Genomic DNA, 20,462 nt, shown 5'->3' on the forward strand with positions numbered 1-20,462 from the left:
TCCCCTCCAAACTGGAAAAGGAGATCCGTGTGATCTTCCTCGCCTACAGTGTGAAATTGGAAATGCTGGTAGATATCAGTCTTGTCCACTTATCACTTGGGGAAAGAGTTCTATATACATACAAAGGAGCCACCCCTTAACTTTCTCCCTGGACATTGCTGCTCTATTAGAGGAAACTTTGGAAGGGGGGATCTAAGTGACATTTTTCATAAAATCATAGAATCCTACAGTGCAGAAGGAGGCCATTTGGCCCATCAAGTCTACACTGACCACAATCCCACCCAGCCCTATCCCCATAACTCCATGCATTTACCCTAGTCCCCCTGACAGTCAGGGACAATTTGGCATGGCCAATCCACCTAACCCGCGCATCTTTGGAGTGTGGGAGGAAACTGGAGCACCCAGAGGAAACCCACAGGGAGAATGTGCAGACTCCACACAGATGGTGACCCAAGCCGGGAATCGAACCCGGGTCCCTGGCGCTGTGAGGCAGCAGTGCTAACCACTGTGCCACCGCTCCCCTCAAATTTTAATTCATAATCTCAGCAAAATCCTTTGAAGTTCTACTGTCGGTTCATTGCAGTTCCTGGATTAAGCTGTGCGTTTGCAACAAAGCGCGTGTCTGTGAGGAAAATATAATTGTGCTGCTTATATCAACGTGGTATCAACATGACAAAAATACAGTGTTACTTGTCTTTCCCTCTCTCCAGGTGCAGACACAAAAGGGAAGATTTCCTCTGATTATTGTTTCCAGCAGAGTCATAAATGTGTGCCGAAATGCTTTGTAACTCTATTAAAGCAGCACAAAGTGCAGTCTGACCAATGTACATAGTTTCAAAAAGAACTTTGGACTTGTACTGAAATATATGTAACGTTCTTAGGCTGGACACAACATACATTTTGATCTCAGGGAAATGTAAATATGATTGCTTTTTACTGTTGTATTGGTCAGAAATGTTTCTGTAATGTTTTTCAGATTATATATGAATAAAGTATATTTTTGAAATAAGAAAATCTGTGGGAAATGCTTTTGACTGTTTCACGGGAAATTGCAAAGGAGGGAAACCCACTCGTGGTGGCACAGTGGTCAGCACTGCTGCCTCACAGCGCCAGGGACCTGGATTCGATTCCCAGCTTGGGTCACTGTCTGTGTGGAGTCTGCACGTTCTCCTCGTGTCTGCATGGGTTTCCTTCGGGTGCTCCGGTTTCCTCCCACAGTCTAAAAGATGTGCTGGTTAGGTGAATTGGCCATGCTAAATTCTCCCTCAGTGTAACCCAAACAGACGCCGGAGTGTGTGGCGACTAGGGGATTTTCACAGTAGCTTCATTGCAGTGTTAATGTAAACTAACTTGTGACACTAATAAATAAACTTTAAAACTATATTCACAAATGATGCTAACAAATAGCACCCAGATGCTCCCCCGCCCCCCCCCCCCCCCCCCCACCCTCCGCGCGTCCTGAAAGTGCTGCAATATGATTCCATAAGCACTACCATGGCCATTCTTCAGACGTCACCCTGGATTGCTGGCAAGCTACTCAATCGTGGAAGGCGTCACAGCTGAGTCTAATCCGGCTCACAGCCAAACCAGACTTGACAGCATTGGCTGGCGATCAGGAGCAGCAGCTCTGCTTGATTTTGCTAACTGAACACATACTGAGATTCCAACATCAGGCACTCTGTTGCTTATTATGTTAGTGGATTCACTCCAGGAGACAGTCAGTGAGATTGTTGCAACTCACTCGCAATTGTGTCGCTGGTCAGCTACTGTGCCAGTCACAGGAGTAGGAATTTAATAATATTCCAACAGGGACAGGGCTGGACCTGATCCAGGTGGACAATGATTGAGTTCAATTCATAAAACAAAAGTGTTTTTATTGACGAATCTAGGTGTAAGACCAAAGCTTATAGGTGCTGGACATTTAAAATCTTTGTGAAAAGTGTTGCCAAAAAAGACGCAGAGAAAAGATGGTGAGGGGAGACTCTGCCTCATTTGTTGTACCAGAGAGAGAGGAAAGACTGGAAAAGGTAGTTTAGTTCTGGAGTTGCAGAGTTTAATTACAGAAAGCAAATCTGTTATTAAAACAGCCATCGCTTTGCAAGACCGGCACGAACAAAGGCTGTGTATAAAGCAGATGTGTGTTTCAATTTATGATTTGCATTTGCAAGGGTTTCTCTCTCTTGTTCCGATGGAATAATAAACTCATTTACCTTTTAGAGCCCCCATCCACCCAGGGATGAGTAGCTGTCTGTAACTAAGGTTGTGGCTAATGAATGAAAGAACGCAGCTGTCTGCAAGGATGAGGCACATAAATGAATGTGAGAAGAGTTCTATGAAACAACAATTCATGTAAACCCACGCTGCAATCCAAGCCAGATTGGGCAATTAGACTTCACTTAATTTTATCCAAAAAAAACAATATATTTGTGAAAAATATATCAACATTGAAGAACGCATTATTATTGAAAAAGCATGGTTCATTTTGCAATGTGTGATGATATCCTGAAGATTTTGCCACTCAGTATTTCATATATTATCTTTCTTGCTAGAAATGTTCGCCAAAAGTTCTTTTGTTTTCAGTTGCAATGAGACCCGCTCTCATGCTTGCTGTTGCAATGTTGGGAACCATTTTAGCACCATGCAGTAAGTTAAATCGATTTGTGACATGCTAAAGTACATTCCCTGCAAGGTGCTGGAGTGGCTCAGTGGGTCGCTCTCCTCCCTCTGAGCTGAAAGGGCCGGCTTGGGTTGGAGTCCCACTCCAAGACTTGTCTTCTTTGAAAGAACCAAGCCAATGATGCAAGTGCGCCAGTGTGTATCAGTGCTGGTCTCCCCAGCCTGGATAACTGGCCAGGGCGAGTAGCCTCCGGCTAAAGTAACAAATCCACAAAAAATGATGGTTGATATGAAAGAGTGAGCGTTGTGATGACCCCATATAATGTGAGAAAAGCTGGGAGGGAAGGACATTATTTATCTTCATTGAAAAAGTTTTTTGTCCTGTGAGAAAGTACAACTGGAAGAGGCATTGATTTTTTTTAAATGTTAGCATTAAGAGCAATTAAATTATGATCTATTTTGATTTGATTCCTACCTATATAAACCAGGTATGTAATTTTTATGAGACAGGGGTGGCACGGTGGCACAGTGGTTAGCACTGCTGCCTCACAGCGCCAGTGACCCGGGTTCGATTCCTGGCTTGGGTCACTGTCTGTGTGGAGTTTGCACGTTCTCCCGTGTCTGCGTGGGTTTCCTCCGGGTGCTCCGGTTTCCTCCCACAGTCTGAAAGACGTGATGGTTAGGTACATTGACCCGAACAGGCACCGGAGTGTGGCGACTGGGGGAATTTCACAGTAACTTCATTGCAATGTTAATGTAAGCCTTAATTGTGACTAATAAATAAACTTTACTTTACACTCTTAATGGAAGGCAAGGCAAGAGCATGAATGTTGCAATATATCGCAGTACAGTATCAGAGACTAGATCATTTGGGTACAAGGAAAGTTAATTCTCTCAATTCAGGTTTCCTGCCTTTCTTTTCATTGCTATGTTTCTTGATCTTTCCCTAATTTATTTATTTATTAGTCACAAGTAAGGCTTACATTAACACTGCAATGAAGTTACTGTGAAATTCCCCTAGTCGCCACTAGTCCGGCGCCTGTTCGGGTCAATGCACCTAACCAGCACGTCTTTCAGAATGTGGGGGGAAACCGCAGCACCCAGAAGAAACCCACGCAGACACGGGGAGAACGTGCAGACTCTGCACAGACAGTGACCCAAGCCAGAATCGAACCCGGGTCCCTGGCACTGTGAGGCAGCAGTGCTAACCACTGTGCTACCGTGCCACACAATATCAATATCTCCATGGTTATTATTTCTATTTCTCGTTCCATGAATACGGTGACCTACACACTCTCTCTCCTGCAGTGAAATCTCACTGCATTGGAATCAAGATTTCATTGCTTCATCTCCCACTCAAATTCTTGCCTAGTCCACCCAACAAGAGGAGGCAGCTCAGAAACTACAGAATAACCTGAAAAAAAATGTGTGAGTAAAGCAATGGCAGATAAAACTGAATGCAGACAGGTGTAAAGAAAACAAAGGGTGATGTGCATATTCCATGAATACGTAGATTTAACGAAGGATGATGTTGAAAGACACATAAGGACCTGGGTAGACTGAATGTATGCAACAAATAAAGAGCAAGAAACTACAACGCCAATATAATTTTCAACTTCATAGCCAAAAACAGTAGAATGTAAGTGAAAGGGAGTCATGGTTGAATTGCCGTGGTGGTTTTGAATGTTGTGTTTAATTTGGCACCGCGGCATGGTGGCACAGTGGTTAGCGCTGCTGCCTCACAGCACCAGGGACCCGGGTTCAATTCCTGGCTTGGGATCACTGTCTGCGTAGAGTTTGCAAGTTCTCCTTGTGTCTGTGTGGGTTTCCTCCGGTTTCCTCCCACAGTCCGAAAGACGTGCTGGTTAGGGTGCATTGGCCATGCTAAATTCTCCCTCAGTGTACCCGAACAGGTGTCGGAGTGTGGCGACTGGGGGATTTTCACAGTAACTTCAGTACAGTGTGAATGTCAGCTGACTTGTGACTAATAAATAAACTTTTTTTTCTTTTTTTTAATGCTGATGGCTAAGACAGAAGAAGGACGTTTATTCACTGGAACAAAGAAATGCCAGGAGACTGATTATTAGTGTTAGAGATTTGAGTTATGAGGAAATATGAGATACACTTGCATTTTTCAATCTGGAAAGGAGACACATTAGATTGCAAGCAGTTAGGTTATTAGAGCAGGGCATGGAATATAATCCCACCCAGACTCTATTCCCATATTTACCCTGCTAATCCCCCTAACACTAAGGAGCAATTTAGCATGGCTGATCAACCTAACCTAACACATCTTTGGACTGTGGGAGGAAACCGGAGCACACCGAGGAAACCCACGCAGACACAGGGAGAACATGCAGACTCCACACAGGCAGTGACCCGAGTCCAGAATTGAACCCAGGTCCCTGGCGCTGTGAGGCAGCAGTGCTAACCACTGTGCCACCCACGGTGCCTTGCTCACAGTATCAGCCAAGTTGTCACAATAATCCTCGACCTCAAAATAATTCTTTCAATAATTCAGAACTTTTCTGTCTCGTCCTTTATGTATACTCACATCCGTGTCCAACAACTTCTTCCAGTTTGGTTTGAGGTAAAAGATCACACCTCGCCAGGCTCCAGGTAAGGTGGCTCCTCTTACCAAAAGAATGAAAAGCACCAAGTATGGCAGTGTGGCAGTCACCCAGACTATCTGCAACAGAAGAAAATGATGTTTGATTGTCTTTAAATGGGAACTTTTCTGGAATGCATCCTTCTAATGAAATGGGCAGGATTTTCACAGCCAGTGTGGATGGGACAGGGATGCCACTGGCTGGCATGCTAGGTTTCCAGCACCAGCCGCACTCCCCGCTACTCCCTGAGCTATTTTCAAGAAGGCCGGGTCAGGGCAGAACTGCAAGTGTTGGGTAGGTAGCCAATTGACAAAGTTAAGGGGCCTATTCTCCATTCGGCAGATGGGCCCCATACTTTGCCTGAAACACAGCCAGTTGAGAGGAAGTGGCCTCCAGACAGGTGGGAGACAGTGCTTCATCCCACAGGGGATCCCCTCTTCCCCACCCAGTACCCATAATGGCCATCCGGCGGCCACAGCTGGGGCTGCGGGCTGTCCGGAGAAGAGGTTCCATTCTGAGGTGCCCTCTCCCTCTCTTTCTCTCTCTGGAGGAAATAGCAGCTTTCACCTCAGACAATGGAGCTGCTGATGTGCCGTTGCTGGAGAAGCTCCAAATGGCCCACCAGGCTTGGGGCCTTGCCCACCAGAGGGCACACTCACTGGATGGTGAGTGTGCCTCTGGCCAAAAATCATGTTGGGTGACCATGCCCAACATGGTGTGGGGCCAGGACCTGCATTTGATCTCAATGTCAACAACTCAACCCCAAATGGCAAATCCAGCCCTCTCTAAAGCACACTTTTCTCTAATAAGCCCCCTCTGGAACACAGCCCTTTCTGCAATAGGTTCCTCTGTAACTCTATAAAACACTCCTTTGTATGACAAGCCTCTCTCTCTTTGACCACTTTCTATAGCATTCCCCTTCTGATTAATATTGCAATCCTGTTACAATGCAGTGCCTGCTCTAGTTGTAAGTGAGACCAGCTATTAAAAACCAGGGAAAAGTTAGAACATTATTCCTATGTATAGACGGGAACCAGATTCCATCTATGTGGGGGAAAGGAAAGGGGACCGTGTACCTGTGCCCGTGTCCTCTGGGTTTTGTGAATAACTGATGTTAAGGGAAGACTGTCTCCAGATTCCTCCTTTACTCAGTGAATGAGCAGTGAATTGTAACATCCCTGACACACTTTTTGTGGCTGCCCCAAACACACTGCCAAAGAGATCGGCTCATTGCAGTTTCATTGTGTTTGTGTAAAATCTCATTGCCGCAATAGCCATCTCATCAAACAAACCTTTCCAGATGTTTTAACTCCCTTCCAGAGGCTGAAGTAAACAATGGTAAATATGACGATGAGGCATAAGAGGAGCTGCCAGCGGATCACTCCCACATTATGCAGCCCTTTGGATTTATGGATTTCCAGAACATTCCGCCTAAAAGCAAGAGGAAAACATGAAGAACACCTACCACCTATTTCCAGAAAACAATAGTAATCACATTTCACAACTAATTCATTTGTCGTTGCCAGTTTGACAGCACTCAGTTTCTGACTCAAACAGTTGTGATGTCAAATTCCACTGCTGAAGGGACCACATGTCTGGGTTGGAACCTCAATGCATTACTGAGGATTGGTGCTTCCTCAGCAATGCTGTCTCCTATGTGAGCTGGTTAACCATCCAGCAGCTCAGCGGGCTATGAAAGATCCCATGATGAGATTTGAGGGAGAGCAGGGAGGTATCCGAGCCAACAATTTTCTCCCAGCCAACATAATGGGTGGCACAGTGGTTGGCATTGCTATCTCCCAGCGCCAGGGACCCGGGTTCAATTTCGGCCTTGAGTGACTGTCTGTGTGGAGTTTGCACGTTCTCCCCGTTTCTGCATGAGTTTCCTCTGGGTACCCCAGTTTCCTCCCACAGTCCAAAGATGTGCGGGTTAGGTTGATTGACCGTGCTAAATTGCCCCTTAGTGTCAGGGAGACTAGCAGGGTGACGGGGATAGAGCCTGGGTGGGATTGTTGTCAGTGCAGGCTCGATGAGCTGAATGGCCTCTTTCTGTACTGTAGAGATTCTGTGATAACCAAAAACTGATTTCCTAACTATTCAATTGCCATTTGTGGACCACGTCTTGTTACAGCTGGCTCCCGTGTTTGCCTATGTGATAGCAGTGAACACAATTCAAGAAATAATTAATTGGTTGTAAAGTGCTTTGGGATCTCCTGAGGACATCTAACCACAAGTTATCATGGCAGCCTGTTAATCTGCCATGTTCTGAATATAGAAATGTAAGATCTTTTTTCTTGGAAGTGAAGCAGTTGGGATATCCCGAGGACATTATGAAACGCAATATAAATGTAAGTAGTTCCTGAGTTGGACTTCTCGGGAGTGCCAAAAACATTAGCTTTTACAGGAAGGGCGGCACGGTGGCACAGTAGTTAGCACTGCTGCTTCAAAGCACCAGGGACCTGGGTTTGATTCCCGGTTTGGCTCGCTGTCTGTGCGGAGACTGCACGTTCTCTGCATCAGTTTCCTCTGGGTGCTCCCGTTTACTCCTACAGTCCGAAAGACGTGCTGGTTAGATGCATTTTTCTTATGTTCAGTTGCTCGAAAACAAAGCAATTGCAGCATACATGGTGATGCATTGGCCATGCTAAATTCTCCCTCAGTGTACCCAAACAGGCACGGAGTGTGGCGACTAAGGGATTTTCATAGTAACTTTGTTGCAGTGTTAATGAAAGGCTACCTGTGACACTAACAAATAAATTTAAACTTATGTGTGCATTTTATGTACCTAATTTGCAACTTTGATTTACTTTATTGGTATCACTTCAAAGGTCTAGTTCAATTATATGGATCGCTACCGAATTTCACCCAGAATTTGGTTAATGCTGCCATTACAGTTTAGGAATTATATGCAATACCCGATGCGTTTTTCAACATTACAGATATGTTGGTGTCATTCCTGGTATGATTCCTTGATTTAATTGTTCACAGCCCAAACGGCAGTTGGAGTGTGACAGCTGGATTCAGTACACTTTGACTAAAGACCAATAAAATCAGTGAGGATCCCATTTCTGATCGAAAAGAGAGACGGTGGCATGCTGATTAAATACATCCATCTATCTGTTCAACTGTGAGGACCTGTATAATGAATAGCTTGACTACTCACTCTATGATTTGCAGACAGGGAATGACCATTTGAGTGAGTGCAAGTAATGTATTAGGTTTCATTCCCCAGAACTTACATGCCACACAACATGCTTCCCCATTCTTATCCATCCACCACACCATCCACTGTCCAAACAATTCATTTAGTTCTTTGAAACCAGTACAACTGTGTACACACGGGCCACTTACATGCACTTACATAAAAAACTCTTCGGCTGGAGATCTGGAGAAGTTAGTCCAGGTGACATTACTCTTGCCGAAGTAATTGGTGCAGTTGGGTGTGTTCCAAGGATTGTCACAGTTAGTCCAGGGCAAGGTGTCCGTGAATGAACAGTAGAAATAGTAGAGAGCCCAGGAGATGATGGTATTGTAATAAAAGGAGACGTACAGAGATATGATACAGATTGCGTATCCAATCCCTAAAGCAAAAACATATTGGTAATTTGGAGAGGCTGAATGTAGCAAAAGAGAGAACCATACGTCTCATAATGTGGTTTGGGAGCCACGTATAACCTGTTTTTCCTCTGCCTTTGGCCCTCAAGTGCCTTATTGCTCTATTTTCCAGAACACAAAGTCTGATATTGACCACATTTAAATTCAATGTTATTCCTTCTCTCTTTCTACACTTTCTTCAGGAAACAGTCCTCAACAGCACTAGAGGTGTACCTACACCTCAGGCACTGTAGCGGTTCAAGAAGGCAGTTCACCATCACCTTCTCAAAGTCAACTAGGGATGGGCAATAAATGCTGGCCTAGCCAGCAAGGCCCACATTCTGTAAATTTTTTTTAAAATTAGGATTTGGAAAAAGAATCACATTTGACTTAAAGCGTTAACTCTGCTTATCGCTCCACAGTAGCACGGTGGCACAGTGGTTAGCACTGCTGTCTCACAGCACCAAGGACCCAGGTTTGATTCTCGACTTGGGTCACTGTCTGTGTGAAGTCTGCATTATCTCCCTGTGTCTGTGTAGGTTTCCTCCAGATGCGCTGGTTTCCTCCCACAGTCCGAAAGACATGCTGGTTAGATGCATCGACCATGCTAAAATTCTCCCTCAGTGTACCCGAACAGGTGCCGGAGTGTGGCAACTAGGGGATTTTCACAGTAACTTCATTGCAGTGTTAATGTAAGCTTACTTATGACAATAATTTTAAAAACTAAATACAGATGCTGCCAGACTTGTTGAATTTTTCCAGCTCTTTTTTCAAACATTATTTGGAGGCAGGCTTCTCCTTGATATTCCATTCTCTGTAAAGAAAGTGAAAAAGTCCAGTTCCCCCTTGTGCTGTGCCCCTTGTGATGTCCATATTAATAGTGACACTGGAGAAAGTGCAAAAAACATTCTACAAAGATGATACCAAAACTTTATCTGAACATTTACTTCATCCACCACCAGCACGCTGTGTCTGCACCTACAAAATGTACTGCAGCAACAAGCCAGGGATTCTGCAAAAACACATTTCCCATTAGGGGGGAAAATAGAAAAGGAGAAACGAGTAGAAGAATATACTGATGGGGTTAGATGAAGAGAGATGGCACCATAGACTAGGCCAAATAGCCTATGTGTAGGATCTATACCATGCAATTCATTCTGTCTAATATGTTTATAGTTCCAATTTTCTCCTGATAGTCTTCACGTGGGAAAAACCCCAGAATGATGTGACTGAAATCAGGGGTCCACCATACTGAAAATCCCATGTATGCACTCATTACTCATCCTGTACAGTGAAAAATGATTCTTGACTATAGCTATATTCATGTTGTGGCCCTTCCTGAATAAATAGTGGGTTAGTACTAATTGATTTATTGGCAGCATAATATCGTAAAAAAGATCTCTCCAATAGAACACCGGGGGGGTCAGAAATTGTTCCTTTCAGTTCTTGCGGCTGGGGCTTTAACTTCTAGTTATGTAGTTCAGAAATGATTTGATTGGCAGCCCTGCAGCCAAGTCATCAAATTATGAGTGTCCACCCCCACTATCTGATCTGTAGCTTGGAGATGTTGAAGACAATCTGATGCCACCACTGCAATCCTAGTCTCTCTGGCTAACTTTATTTTTATTCAATGCTGGCCAGCATTTATTGACCATCCCTAATTGAGAGTCAACCACATTGTTGTGGGTCTGGAATCACATGAAGGCCAGACCAGGTAAGGATGGCAGATTTCGTTCCCTAAAGGACATTAGTGAACCAGATGGGTTTTTCCAACAATTGACAATGGTTTCACGGTCATCAGTAGATTCTTAGTTCCAGATATTTTTTGTTAAATTCAAATTCAACCATCTGATTTGAACCTGGGTCCCCAGCACATTAGCTGAGTTTCTGGATTAATACTCTGGCGATAATAGCACTAGGCCATCACCTCCCCAGTACAGTACAGTTTGCAGGTTCAGCAATGCGACCTCCTGATAGGTGTCACTCATCTTGAATCTGTGTGTTGCAGTTAACCACAAAACCACTTGAGTGTTGCTGAGAGAGCATTTTTTTAAAAACTAAAATACAGTACTCAACTGAATTAAAGTCAGTGGACAGAAAGAGAGTAATTTACTCAAAAATTGCTCTCTTTTACTCAGTAACAATGCTCTTGCATATATCTGAAGGTCTGATCATAGCTAGAATTTAGACTCCCCCTCAAAGTAAAGGAACTTGTTTGAATTGTTCATTTCTGAAAAAAAACTTGCACTTCTTAAAATCCAGAGTATAAATTGTTTGGATTTTCAACGTCTGTAAACATTATCACAATGTCCCACTTGACATGTTTTTCGGTGTATTTTTTCAGTTTACTTTTCCATGTGACTTGTTTGTATACAGGAATTATCTGGAATTAAGAATTTACTGATGACATGAAACCATTGTAGATTGTCGGAAAAACCCATCTGGTTCACTAATGTCCTTTAGGGAAAGAAATCTGCCGTCCTTACCTGGTCTGGCCTACACGTGAATCCAGAGCCACAGTGGTTGACTCTCAAATGCCCTCTGTAATGGCCTAGCGAGCCATTCAAGTTGTTCAAGAACACAGCTCACCACCACCTTCTCAAGCACAACTAGGGATGGGCAATAAATGGACCAGCCAGCGTTGCCCAAATCCCACGAATGAATTTTTTAAAAATACAGCATGTTTTGATTTTATAACTCTGTATGCTGTAATGTTGTCTACTTTTGATGCACTCACCTTTAAATATTGGGCATATCCTCTTCCAAACTGGAATGGCACCTGTCCTCTGGTACTGTCCCAAGGCTAGCTCCATGTAGAATAGGGGAATTCCCCCAAACATTGCCATTAAGGCGTAGGGGATGAGAAAAGCACCTGAAATTAACAACAAAAATCAGATCTCTGAAAACAATATGAGAAATTACTAGAGTATTAATCTATAAAACTCAAGGTTCAATATTCCCAATATTCCTCTAGCCCAATGTACAATGGTAATTGCCCATTTTCTAATATATTCCTATTCAATGCTCTGATAGCTATCTCAGTATGAGACTGATAGCTCGCCAAGTGTACGATGGCATCTACTCAAACATGCAGTGGTTAATATACCAATGTGTAATTACTAGTCCACTGTGTTGTGACGACTACCCAGTATACAATGACAGGCACTCCAATGTAAAATGACTAGTGTTCCAATATACAAAGACAAACATCCCAATGCACAATGACAACTAGCCCAATGCACAGTTACAATCATCTTGGATCCAATCATCCATTCTCCAAGAACCATTGCTAATTGTAAATAGCAAGTGCCCAGTGTGCAAACATTATCCTATATATCAGATGTTTCAATATGTTGTTCAAATTAATGTTATGATGAGAAAATAAATTGCCAGAAGAATGATTGAGCTTGATAGTGTAAGAAAGCTCGATTGATAGAATCCTGTTTCTGGTACTTGTGTTTATCCTCCTTTCTCACAAACACATACACACCACAATTTAGTTTAGTTTGATCAATGTTTGATTAGGGAACAAATATATCATAATTTGTTGCTGCCATATCTTGTGACTATTTCCTCCGCAAAGTTTCTAATCAATCATTAAAATTCCCGGCTCGGGTCACTGTCTGTGTGGAGTTTGCACATTCTCCTCGTGTCTGCGTGGGTTTCCTCCAGGTGCTCCGGTTTCCTCCCACAGTCCAAAGATGTGCGGGTTAGGTTGATTGGCCAGGTTAAAAATTGCCCCTTAGTGTCCTGGGATGTGTAGGTTAGAGGGATTAGCGGGTAAATATGTGGGGGTAGGGCCTGGGTGGGATTGTGGTCGGTGCAGACTCGATGGGCCGAATGGCCTCCTTCTGCACTGTAGGGTTTCTATGACTTTCTATGACTTTCTAAGCTGGTTAACCTTTGGAGCAAGTTCCAAAGGATAATGGTCAAAGGCATTTAGATTTGGGAGATGTTTTAAAACAGATGCTTAAAATTTTATGGATTTTTTAAAATCTTAAAAATAATTGTAAATGAAAGAATCCTGATACTGAAATGCCCCCTTTCAAATTGTGTGAAATGCAAACTAGCTATATAAGACCCTCGTCAGACCCCACTTGGAGTACTGTGCTTAGTTCTGGTCGCCTCATTACAGGAAGGATGTGGAAAAGATTGAAAGGGTGCAGAGGAGATTTACAAGGATGTTGCCTAGATTGAGTGGCATGCCTTATGAGGATAGGCTGAGAGAGCTCGGTCTTTTCTCCTTGGAGAGACGTAGGATGAGAGGAGACCTAATAGAGGTATATAAGATGTTGAGAGGCATAGATCGGGTGGACTCTCAGAGGCTTTTTCCCAGGGTGGAAATGACTACACGAGAGGACACAGGTTTAAGGTGCTGGGGGGTAGGTACGGGGGAAATGTTAGGGGGAAGTTTTTCACACAGAGGGTGGTGGGCAAGTGGAATCGACTGCCATCAGTGGTGGTGGAGGCAAACTCAATAGGGTCTTTTAAGAGACTCCTGGATGAGTACATGGGACTTAATAGGATGGAGGGTTATAGGCAGGCCTAAAAGGTAGGGATATGTTCGGCACAACTTGTGGGGCCGAAGGGCCTGTTTTGTGCTGTAGTTTTCTATGTTTCTATGTAAACTGTTCTGTCTGGGATTTCCAGACTTATAATGAAGTTTGAGAAATGATTGAGCCCAGAGTTTGAAGTCCGTGATGAAAAGACAATGCTCACTGCTGGCCTCAGGAAAGGTTTCCCACAAAGACTCAAAGGGTATGGAGCGTCAATTTCTTTGCACATGACATTCATTCTTGGGGAATCTGTGAGATCCAGCAAGACAAAATAATCAAGCAGATAAAAGCAAAATACTGCAGATGCTGGAATCTAAAACAAAAACAGAAAACGCTGGAAAACCTCAGCCAGTCTGACAGCATCTGTGGAGAGAGAATAGGGTTAACATTTCGAGTCTGGATGACCTTTCATCAGAATTATCAAGCAAACTGTGCACCGATCAGATTGAAGAATTCTCACAGACTATAAACCAAGAAGTAAAATGCGTAGATTTTAATTCAATTTTTAATCATTTTGCAAAGAGTGAAATAGAGATTGGGATAAATACTTGAGGTTAGGTAGAAACTGAAATATCATAAACAAACCTTAAAATTTGAAATATGAGTTAACATTTATTATTTAAAAGAATTCTGTAATTGTTATTATGGCATAAAGGGAAGAGCATTCCATATTTACAAAATCAGTTTTTTAATACTTTTTAAAGGTTGTAAGGTTCCCAGCATCTGGCAGTGCATTCCAGATTCCCACCACCCTCTGAGTGAAAACATTTTTTTCTGAAATCTTCTCTGAATCTCCTGCCCCTTACCCTCAAACTGTGCCCCCTCGTGGTTGACCTCTCAAACAAGGGGAACAGCTGCTTCCTATTCACCTTGGTTGTTGAGCCATAATCATTACTATTAAAAACTCAGGTATGCTTCATTCAACAAAGCTTAACCATTTCAATGGATTTTACAGGAATGTGTACCCAGTAGAATTTCACATTAATCACTGATTCTCTGTCGATTGCATCTGCAAAGATCGGCACAGCAGTCAGAAGCAGGGTATCGCTGTCAACAACATCCAGGAGTTTTACACTGTAATGACCAAGAGTGCTGACCACCATGAATCCTGGATCAATGATAAGCATCATTGTCGGAATATTTATAAGGGATATGGGTTCATGAAGAAGATGGACAGATGGTGCACAAATAAGAGATTAGTGTCCATTTTTAGTAACATATTTATTTACATTTAATAGTAATGGTGGAGAGAGGGAAATTATCAATTACTATACCGCAGGACATGTTCTCTGAAAGCAAGTTACATTTATAAGTTACCACCAAAAAAAGTACTCAAAACACCATATTCAGATTTTGGCATAAAAATAGAACGAATAGTCTTTTTTTGTTATTTGGACATTTTTCTTGCAGACCTTTTCTTTCCATGTGACCAACAGTTAAAATGATTATAAATGCTGTTCCAATCACTTCCAACATTCAACCCTTGCTCCTTTGAACTCACATATAAAACCAGCTTGGTCCCTGGTGCTCTCTTTACGTAGGCAGTCCCTTAGGATCGAGGATGACTTTTTTCTATTTTGGTTCGATGAGTTCTGAGATGGCTGATAAGTTCAATATGCCAACCTGCAGCATTGGCCACATGTGGGGCAGGAGGTATTTGAAGGGTTGTTTGGATGGGTTGTTGGAGGTTTATAGGGCAACAGTGATTTCCAGACTCCTATATACTTTGGAGACTTGGATACCCTACAACAAGCCTCTCAAAGCACTGAAGAAGTATCACCAGTGCTGTCTTCTCAAGATCCTCAAAATATGGTGGCAAGAAAAATGGTTCAACAGCAACACCCTCTCCCAAGCCCAGCACTGAGATGCCAATCAATCAAAGCCATTTTTCACACTTACTTTGTTGCAGTGTTAATGTAAGCCTAGTTGTGACACTAATAAGTAAACTTCAAACTTTTCCCCTGGGTGGGATAGATCTTTCCTATGCCTCACACCAAACTCCGGAAGAAACTGCTCTATCAGAGCTCAGTGGCAGTGGGAGACTCCCAGGAGGGCAGTGGAAACGCCTTAGGAATGTCCTCAAAGCATCCCTAAAGAAGTCAAACACACTCGCCACTCATTGGGAGATTTTGGTTTTGACTGACTAAAATAGAGAATGTCACCAAACATATCTGGAGACTTCATAGGGAGTGTGCAGAGGTGAAGTCAAGGTGCCCAAAAGAGGGCAGAGGTTAATGGGGGATATTACCTAGAAAACATGGGAAGCAGTTCCAGCTGGTAGGTCCCACATGGGAAGGTAGAATTCAAACAGGGAGGGATTAAATACCCAGTGATGCCATGCACCACATCACATTGGCGAATCCATTGGGGTTGGCTTATATTTAGTAATGTCGACATGGTGGCATCAGATTGTTGGTGACTGATGCGTGTGCATATAGTGGAAGATGCGAGATCTGTTGTAATTGTCAACTCCATCACTCAAAGCATGCCGCAAAGCCCAAAACCAGAGGTGCCACAAAGCCCAAAATCAGAGGTGGGCATTGACAACCCAAAAATGACCCTTTTCAATGAAATCTTCTCTCAGAACTGATTCTTGCCCAGATAAAGTTCATGGAGACGAGGTGGAGCATTTCCGAATGTGATGCTGCTACAATTTAAACAGAGATTGATAACCTGGGTCACCCCATCTCCTAGGTTTAACTATCCTGATTGTACCAGATGTGTTTTAATGCCATTTAACTAACGCAAACATGTTATTTTAGCTGTAATGAATCAAACAGCCACAGAATTGGTGATTCCCATTTCCTGTCAGTGGGGTCAGGAATAGGCACTTGGTAATCTATAACAATGCATTGAGTCTAGCATTGCATTTACTTCCAACTATCCATTTATCAATCCGTGTGGTCCATTGTCTATCTTCCCAGCCACCCGTGTGTGTCCATCTGAATGATGTGTCCCATCCCTTAGGCGCCTTTTGCTCCATGAAATGCTGAATTTCTGGTATTCTCTACTTCCCAACACAACTTTATTTATTTTTTCATTTTTATTCCATGTTTTAAGTTACAAAGTTTCAAAGCCAATGCGCAGAATGGACTGGGCAGACCCGAATCCAAAAACACATTCAAATTGAATCCAATTTATGGTCTCCATCCACAAGAGAGGCAAACAAGGTCCAAGCTGACAAGAAAAGGCATTGCCCCCATCTTGGGGCTTGATCTGATTCTTGACTGAGCCAAGAGGCGGAATGGTGCACCTCTGCCAGGTGAGCATGGTTTCATGCTCACCTGCCAGGTTAACTAATGGGAGTCAATACTACTGCCCTTACCTTGCACCAGCTGGGCATGTGTTGATAGAAGAGTTGAGAATCGAGGTAACATCGCTCCCTGATATTGTGGAGTCCACACATATGCATGGATGGGATTCTCCGGCCGCGCTCGTCCCAAAACCGGAGAATCCTCTCCGAGGTCAATGGACATTTGCGTCGTCCCCGCGGCTCCCGCCCGCTACAATTCCCGTGGCAGGCGAGACGGGAGAATTCCCCATGGCCTCAATCGGATTGGAAGAACAGCTCGCTTATCTTGTAACTCTTTCTACCTCACTCTGCAGCAGGCAGCATTAAACCGACAACACCACACAAACCTTACCAAAGTCTAACGACATCCAATCCTAAAGTAAACGAACCCCGAACTGCACAGATAGAGGAATGAGTGGTGGGAAATGGAAAGTGACCAGTGAAGAGGCTCGTGTTTGAGTTAAACATTACAACACCAAGACCAATCTCAATTCCATTGAAAGTACTTTAAGGGCTTTGTGATAACTCACCTTCACCCTTGTGAACAGAAGGTTAATTCATACAAATCTAAACCAAAGGATTTATTTTATAAATAGTGATTGGTAACATTTTAAAATATTGGGGACATTATGAGCATAGTTCATTTCAACATGTTTTAATAATAATTTGTAAATATTAAAACGGGTGTAAGTAAAATAGAAAGATTAGTTACAACAAGAATCAACAAGAAAAATGATTTTTTTCTCGAGATTTCTCAAAATTTACAAAAAAAGGTGATTTTAAATGGTTTAAAAATGCATTTCATTCTAATAAATCTAATCAATTAATGAATTACTTTGTCGGTTTAGGAATTTGTTTGGATATATTAACGCGGATATCCCTGCAATATGTTTGTAGAGAACTTCGGGCGCAATATATTAAGCATAAGCTTACCGCCACCGTTCTGGTAACAGACATAAGGGAACCGCCAGACATTGCCCAAGTCCACAGCGAACCCAATGACTGACAGCAGGAAATCCATTTTCTTGCCCCACTTGTCCCTCTGGTCCGGGCTCCGAAACGGCGTGACTTGGGCTTGGTAGTCGGGACAGGGGCAATCCTTATCACCGACAGCCACGCAGTCCCTGACCTTCTTGGCTGGCATGAGGAGTCCGTTCTTTCCCGGGCAAGTCTCGGGTGACTGGGAGCGACCGTTGGCTGAAGGCGCCCCCAGCAGAGTGCAGTTTCTTGGCTTGGTGCAATCCAATGTGCTGCTTTCCATATGAACCTCTGGAGTCTCTGTCCACTGAGGTGCCGAGTGTAAAACGCTGTGTTCAAATCTGGACCACGTACACTGTCCCCTCCTTTGGGGTGGAGTGGGGGTGGAGGCTATTCCAGAGACACTCCAAACGCATCAATTTCCAACTCCAACTCCCTGGGGGGAAATGCAAGATCCACCCCGGCTCTTGCCGCCGTCCCCTTCATCAGTAATTAAAACTGCAACAAAAGAGACAAGTAAAAATACAGCTTGTTGCAAAACATATTTAACAGGTTTCCATGACGATGTGACGTCAATCATTTAAAGCTTCCAACATCACAGGAACACCTGGAAGAACTCTAAACAGAATGATGTATGGACAAGCTACCCACCTAAACAAATATACAAACAAAAAGTTGTAATTTATAAAAAGAAAATCGCTTTCGGACGGGATCACTTCTAAACATTCACATGAGCGGGTCATTGCAGGAGATGAAGGTCACCCTGATTGTAGCATGAGGCTTAATTAGATTCTGATAGAGGGGAGACAGGTAATAAGAACAAGTGGTCCAGTCTTTATCTGGGAGCGAAACCATAGCAACTTGAGGCTGATACTGCAGTAAAGATTAGATAACCTTGCTTCACTTTGCAAAAAGCTTGCGCACCATTTAGTGAGAATTTTTACACTCACTTTATAGGTACTTTTTGTCGAGATGTCATCCTGTTTTTTTTTTCATGTTTTCCCCCACAAACTTAGCATGCAATTTTATAAAAGCGCACAGAACTGCAACATGTGTTGCGGTTATAAATAATAAAATCGTGCATTACAAACAACTGCACTCCAAAAGTACTTCACTGGCTGTACAGCTTCGAGACGTCCCATTGTCGTGAAAGGCGCTATATAAATGCTATTCTTTTCCCTATAGAAGTTGTGCACAATGATCACTCGCAGATTAATAGAAATATTTCTTTATTATATTTGTGACACTAAATATCTTTCTCGTCAACCTATATAAGAACCGCTTTAAATATACAGAGCCAATGTTAAATGTTTATATTACTATATATTGTAACTTCAAGGGTAGAATACATAATAAACGTAAATGTAAAATTAATTACCTTTGATGGCGTGAATGTATCGAACATTGGGCCTATCTCCCTTCAACTTATTATGGCGGGTTAGGAAATCTGAATATATCTGGGGGACTGACTGGTGCCTAATGATCTCCTTTCAAACTACATGCCCTATATTCGATTTTTTTTTAGTTTAAACGTTCATTCTTACAGAGATGAAATTATAAAATCAGTGATGTTAACAATTAGAGACCAAATCAAAGGCTTAAAGAAGCCGGTAGAAAACAGAGACCAGTAGATATTGGAAACAGAAAGGCTGACGGAAAGAACATGGACAGGAACATAGACTGAAGGAGATTCAATAAATTAATAGGTGAATTTACCAATATTTAAACTCTGTTCCTGACATGGAAAGTATATTGTAAATATCAAAAGTGTAGCAATTGCACCTCAGAATGGAATATGACAAATTGAATTCTATTGCATTTTCTGTAATATTCAGTTTGAAATGTTTCCTAATGTGTTCCTACAAACCTTATGGATAAAGGATGTTTTTGAGAAAAATGTATTCTAAGAATAGTAGAAAACGAAATTTTGCTTTGGATGTTGTGGGAGTAAGTGGGACACATATGAAACATAGAATCATGGAATGGTTACAGCAGAGAAAGTGGCCATTCGGCCCGTCAGTTCTCTGCAGGACCAACTCAGCTCGTCTCAATCCCCCGCCCTGTCCCAGTAGCCCTGCAATATTTGCCCATTTTCAATATTCTCAACACTAAAGCACACACACCGAGGAATCTGTTCAATAAACCATTCCAGGCGAAAACCCCACCGTTTAAAATAAACGCAATCTCCAAATCCTTGTCACAATCCGCACCAGATCAAACACATAAGGTACCCCTCAATACAATGTACAAATTGAAACGGCGGATGAAAGTTAAGCTCATATTAGTTGAAGGAATAACGAGACACATTTCTGGAATATCCCATTATATTGAAAACAGAAACGCCAATATAACCGGAATGAAGAGGCCTGTGGCAAATGGAATACACTGAACCAATATATGCCATTAAATAATTATTTGGGCACTGCAATGGTCTCATTCTGCCACCCCCCTCCCCCACCCCTATCACCAAGGAATGTCCCACACCATCTCAGCGCCAGTCATACTTTGTTGAGTGATTTGGTGACTGCCCCCCACACCTCCCTTCACAAGGTAAACCGGGATGGGTGAGATCATTGGACCCGCTCTCTCATTCATTCCTCCCGAACACCTCCCAGTGTTGCTGCGGGATTCCCGCCGGGAGCAGTGGCGAGGTCAGCTGCCTGTTTGCAGCAAGTGGGCAGAGGTTTCGATCTCTTGTTCCCGTTTGGTTCATGGTAACGAATTCGAGACGGAGTGGTTTCCAGCCAGCTCTTTGAAGAGAATGTGAACCCGGGAAAATGTGCGGAATCAGAATCCAATCACTTAGTGGCTTTAGCA

General features: G+C 43.0%; 1 protein-coding gene across 1 annotated transcript in view; it reads right to left on the bottom strand.

The window, feature by feature from the left end:
• slc6a4b (solute carrier family 6 member 4b) overlaps positions 1–17,811 on the bottom strand; it is a 39,973-nt gene extending 22,162 nt beyond the window's left edge. The window contains exons 1-5 of the mRNA XM_078226112.1: positions 17,601–17,811; positions 11,557–11,691; positions 8,587–8,806; positions 6,518–6,656; positions 5,171–5,305 (exon numbers count right to left, since the gene is read on the bottom strand). Of these exons, the coding sequence (XP_078082238.1) occupies positions 5,171–5,305; positions 6,518–6,656; positions 8,587–8,806; positions 11,557–11,691; positions 17,601–17,811 (840 nt within the window). The remainder of the gene's footprint in view (positions 1–5,170; positions 5,306–6,517; positions 6,657–8,586; positions 8,807–11,556; positions 11,692–17,600) is intronic.
• Between the last annotated feature and the right edge of the window lie 2,651 nt (positions 17,812–20,462).

The sequence above is a fragment of the Mustelus asterias genome, chromosome 13 (genome assembly GCF_964213995.1).
Source record: "Mustelus asterias chromosome 13, sMusAst1.hap1.1, whole genome shotgun sequence".
Lineage (NCBI taxonomy): Eukaryota > Metazoa > Chordata > Chondrichthyes > Carcharhiniformes > Triakidae > Mustelus > Mustelus asterias.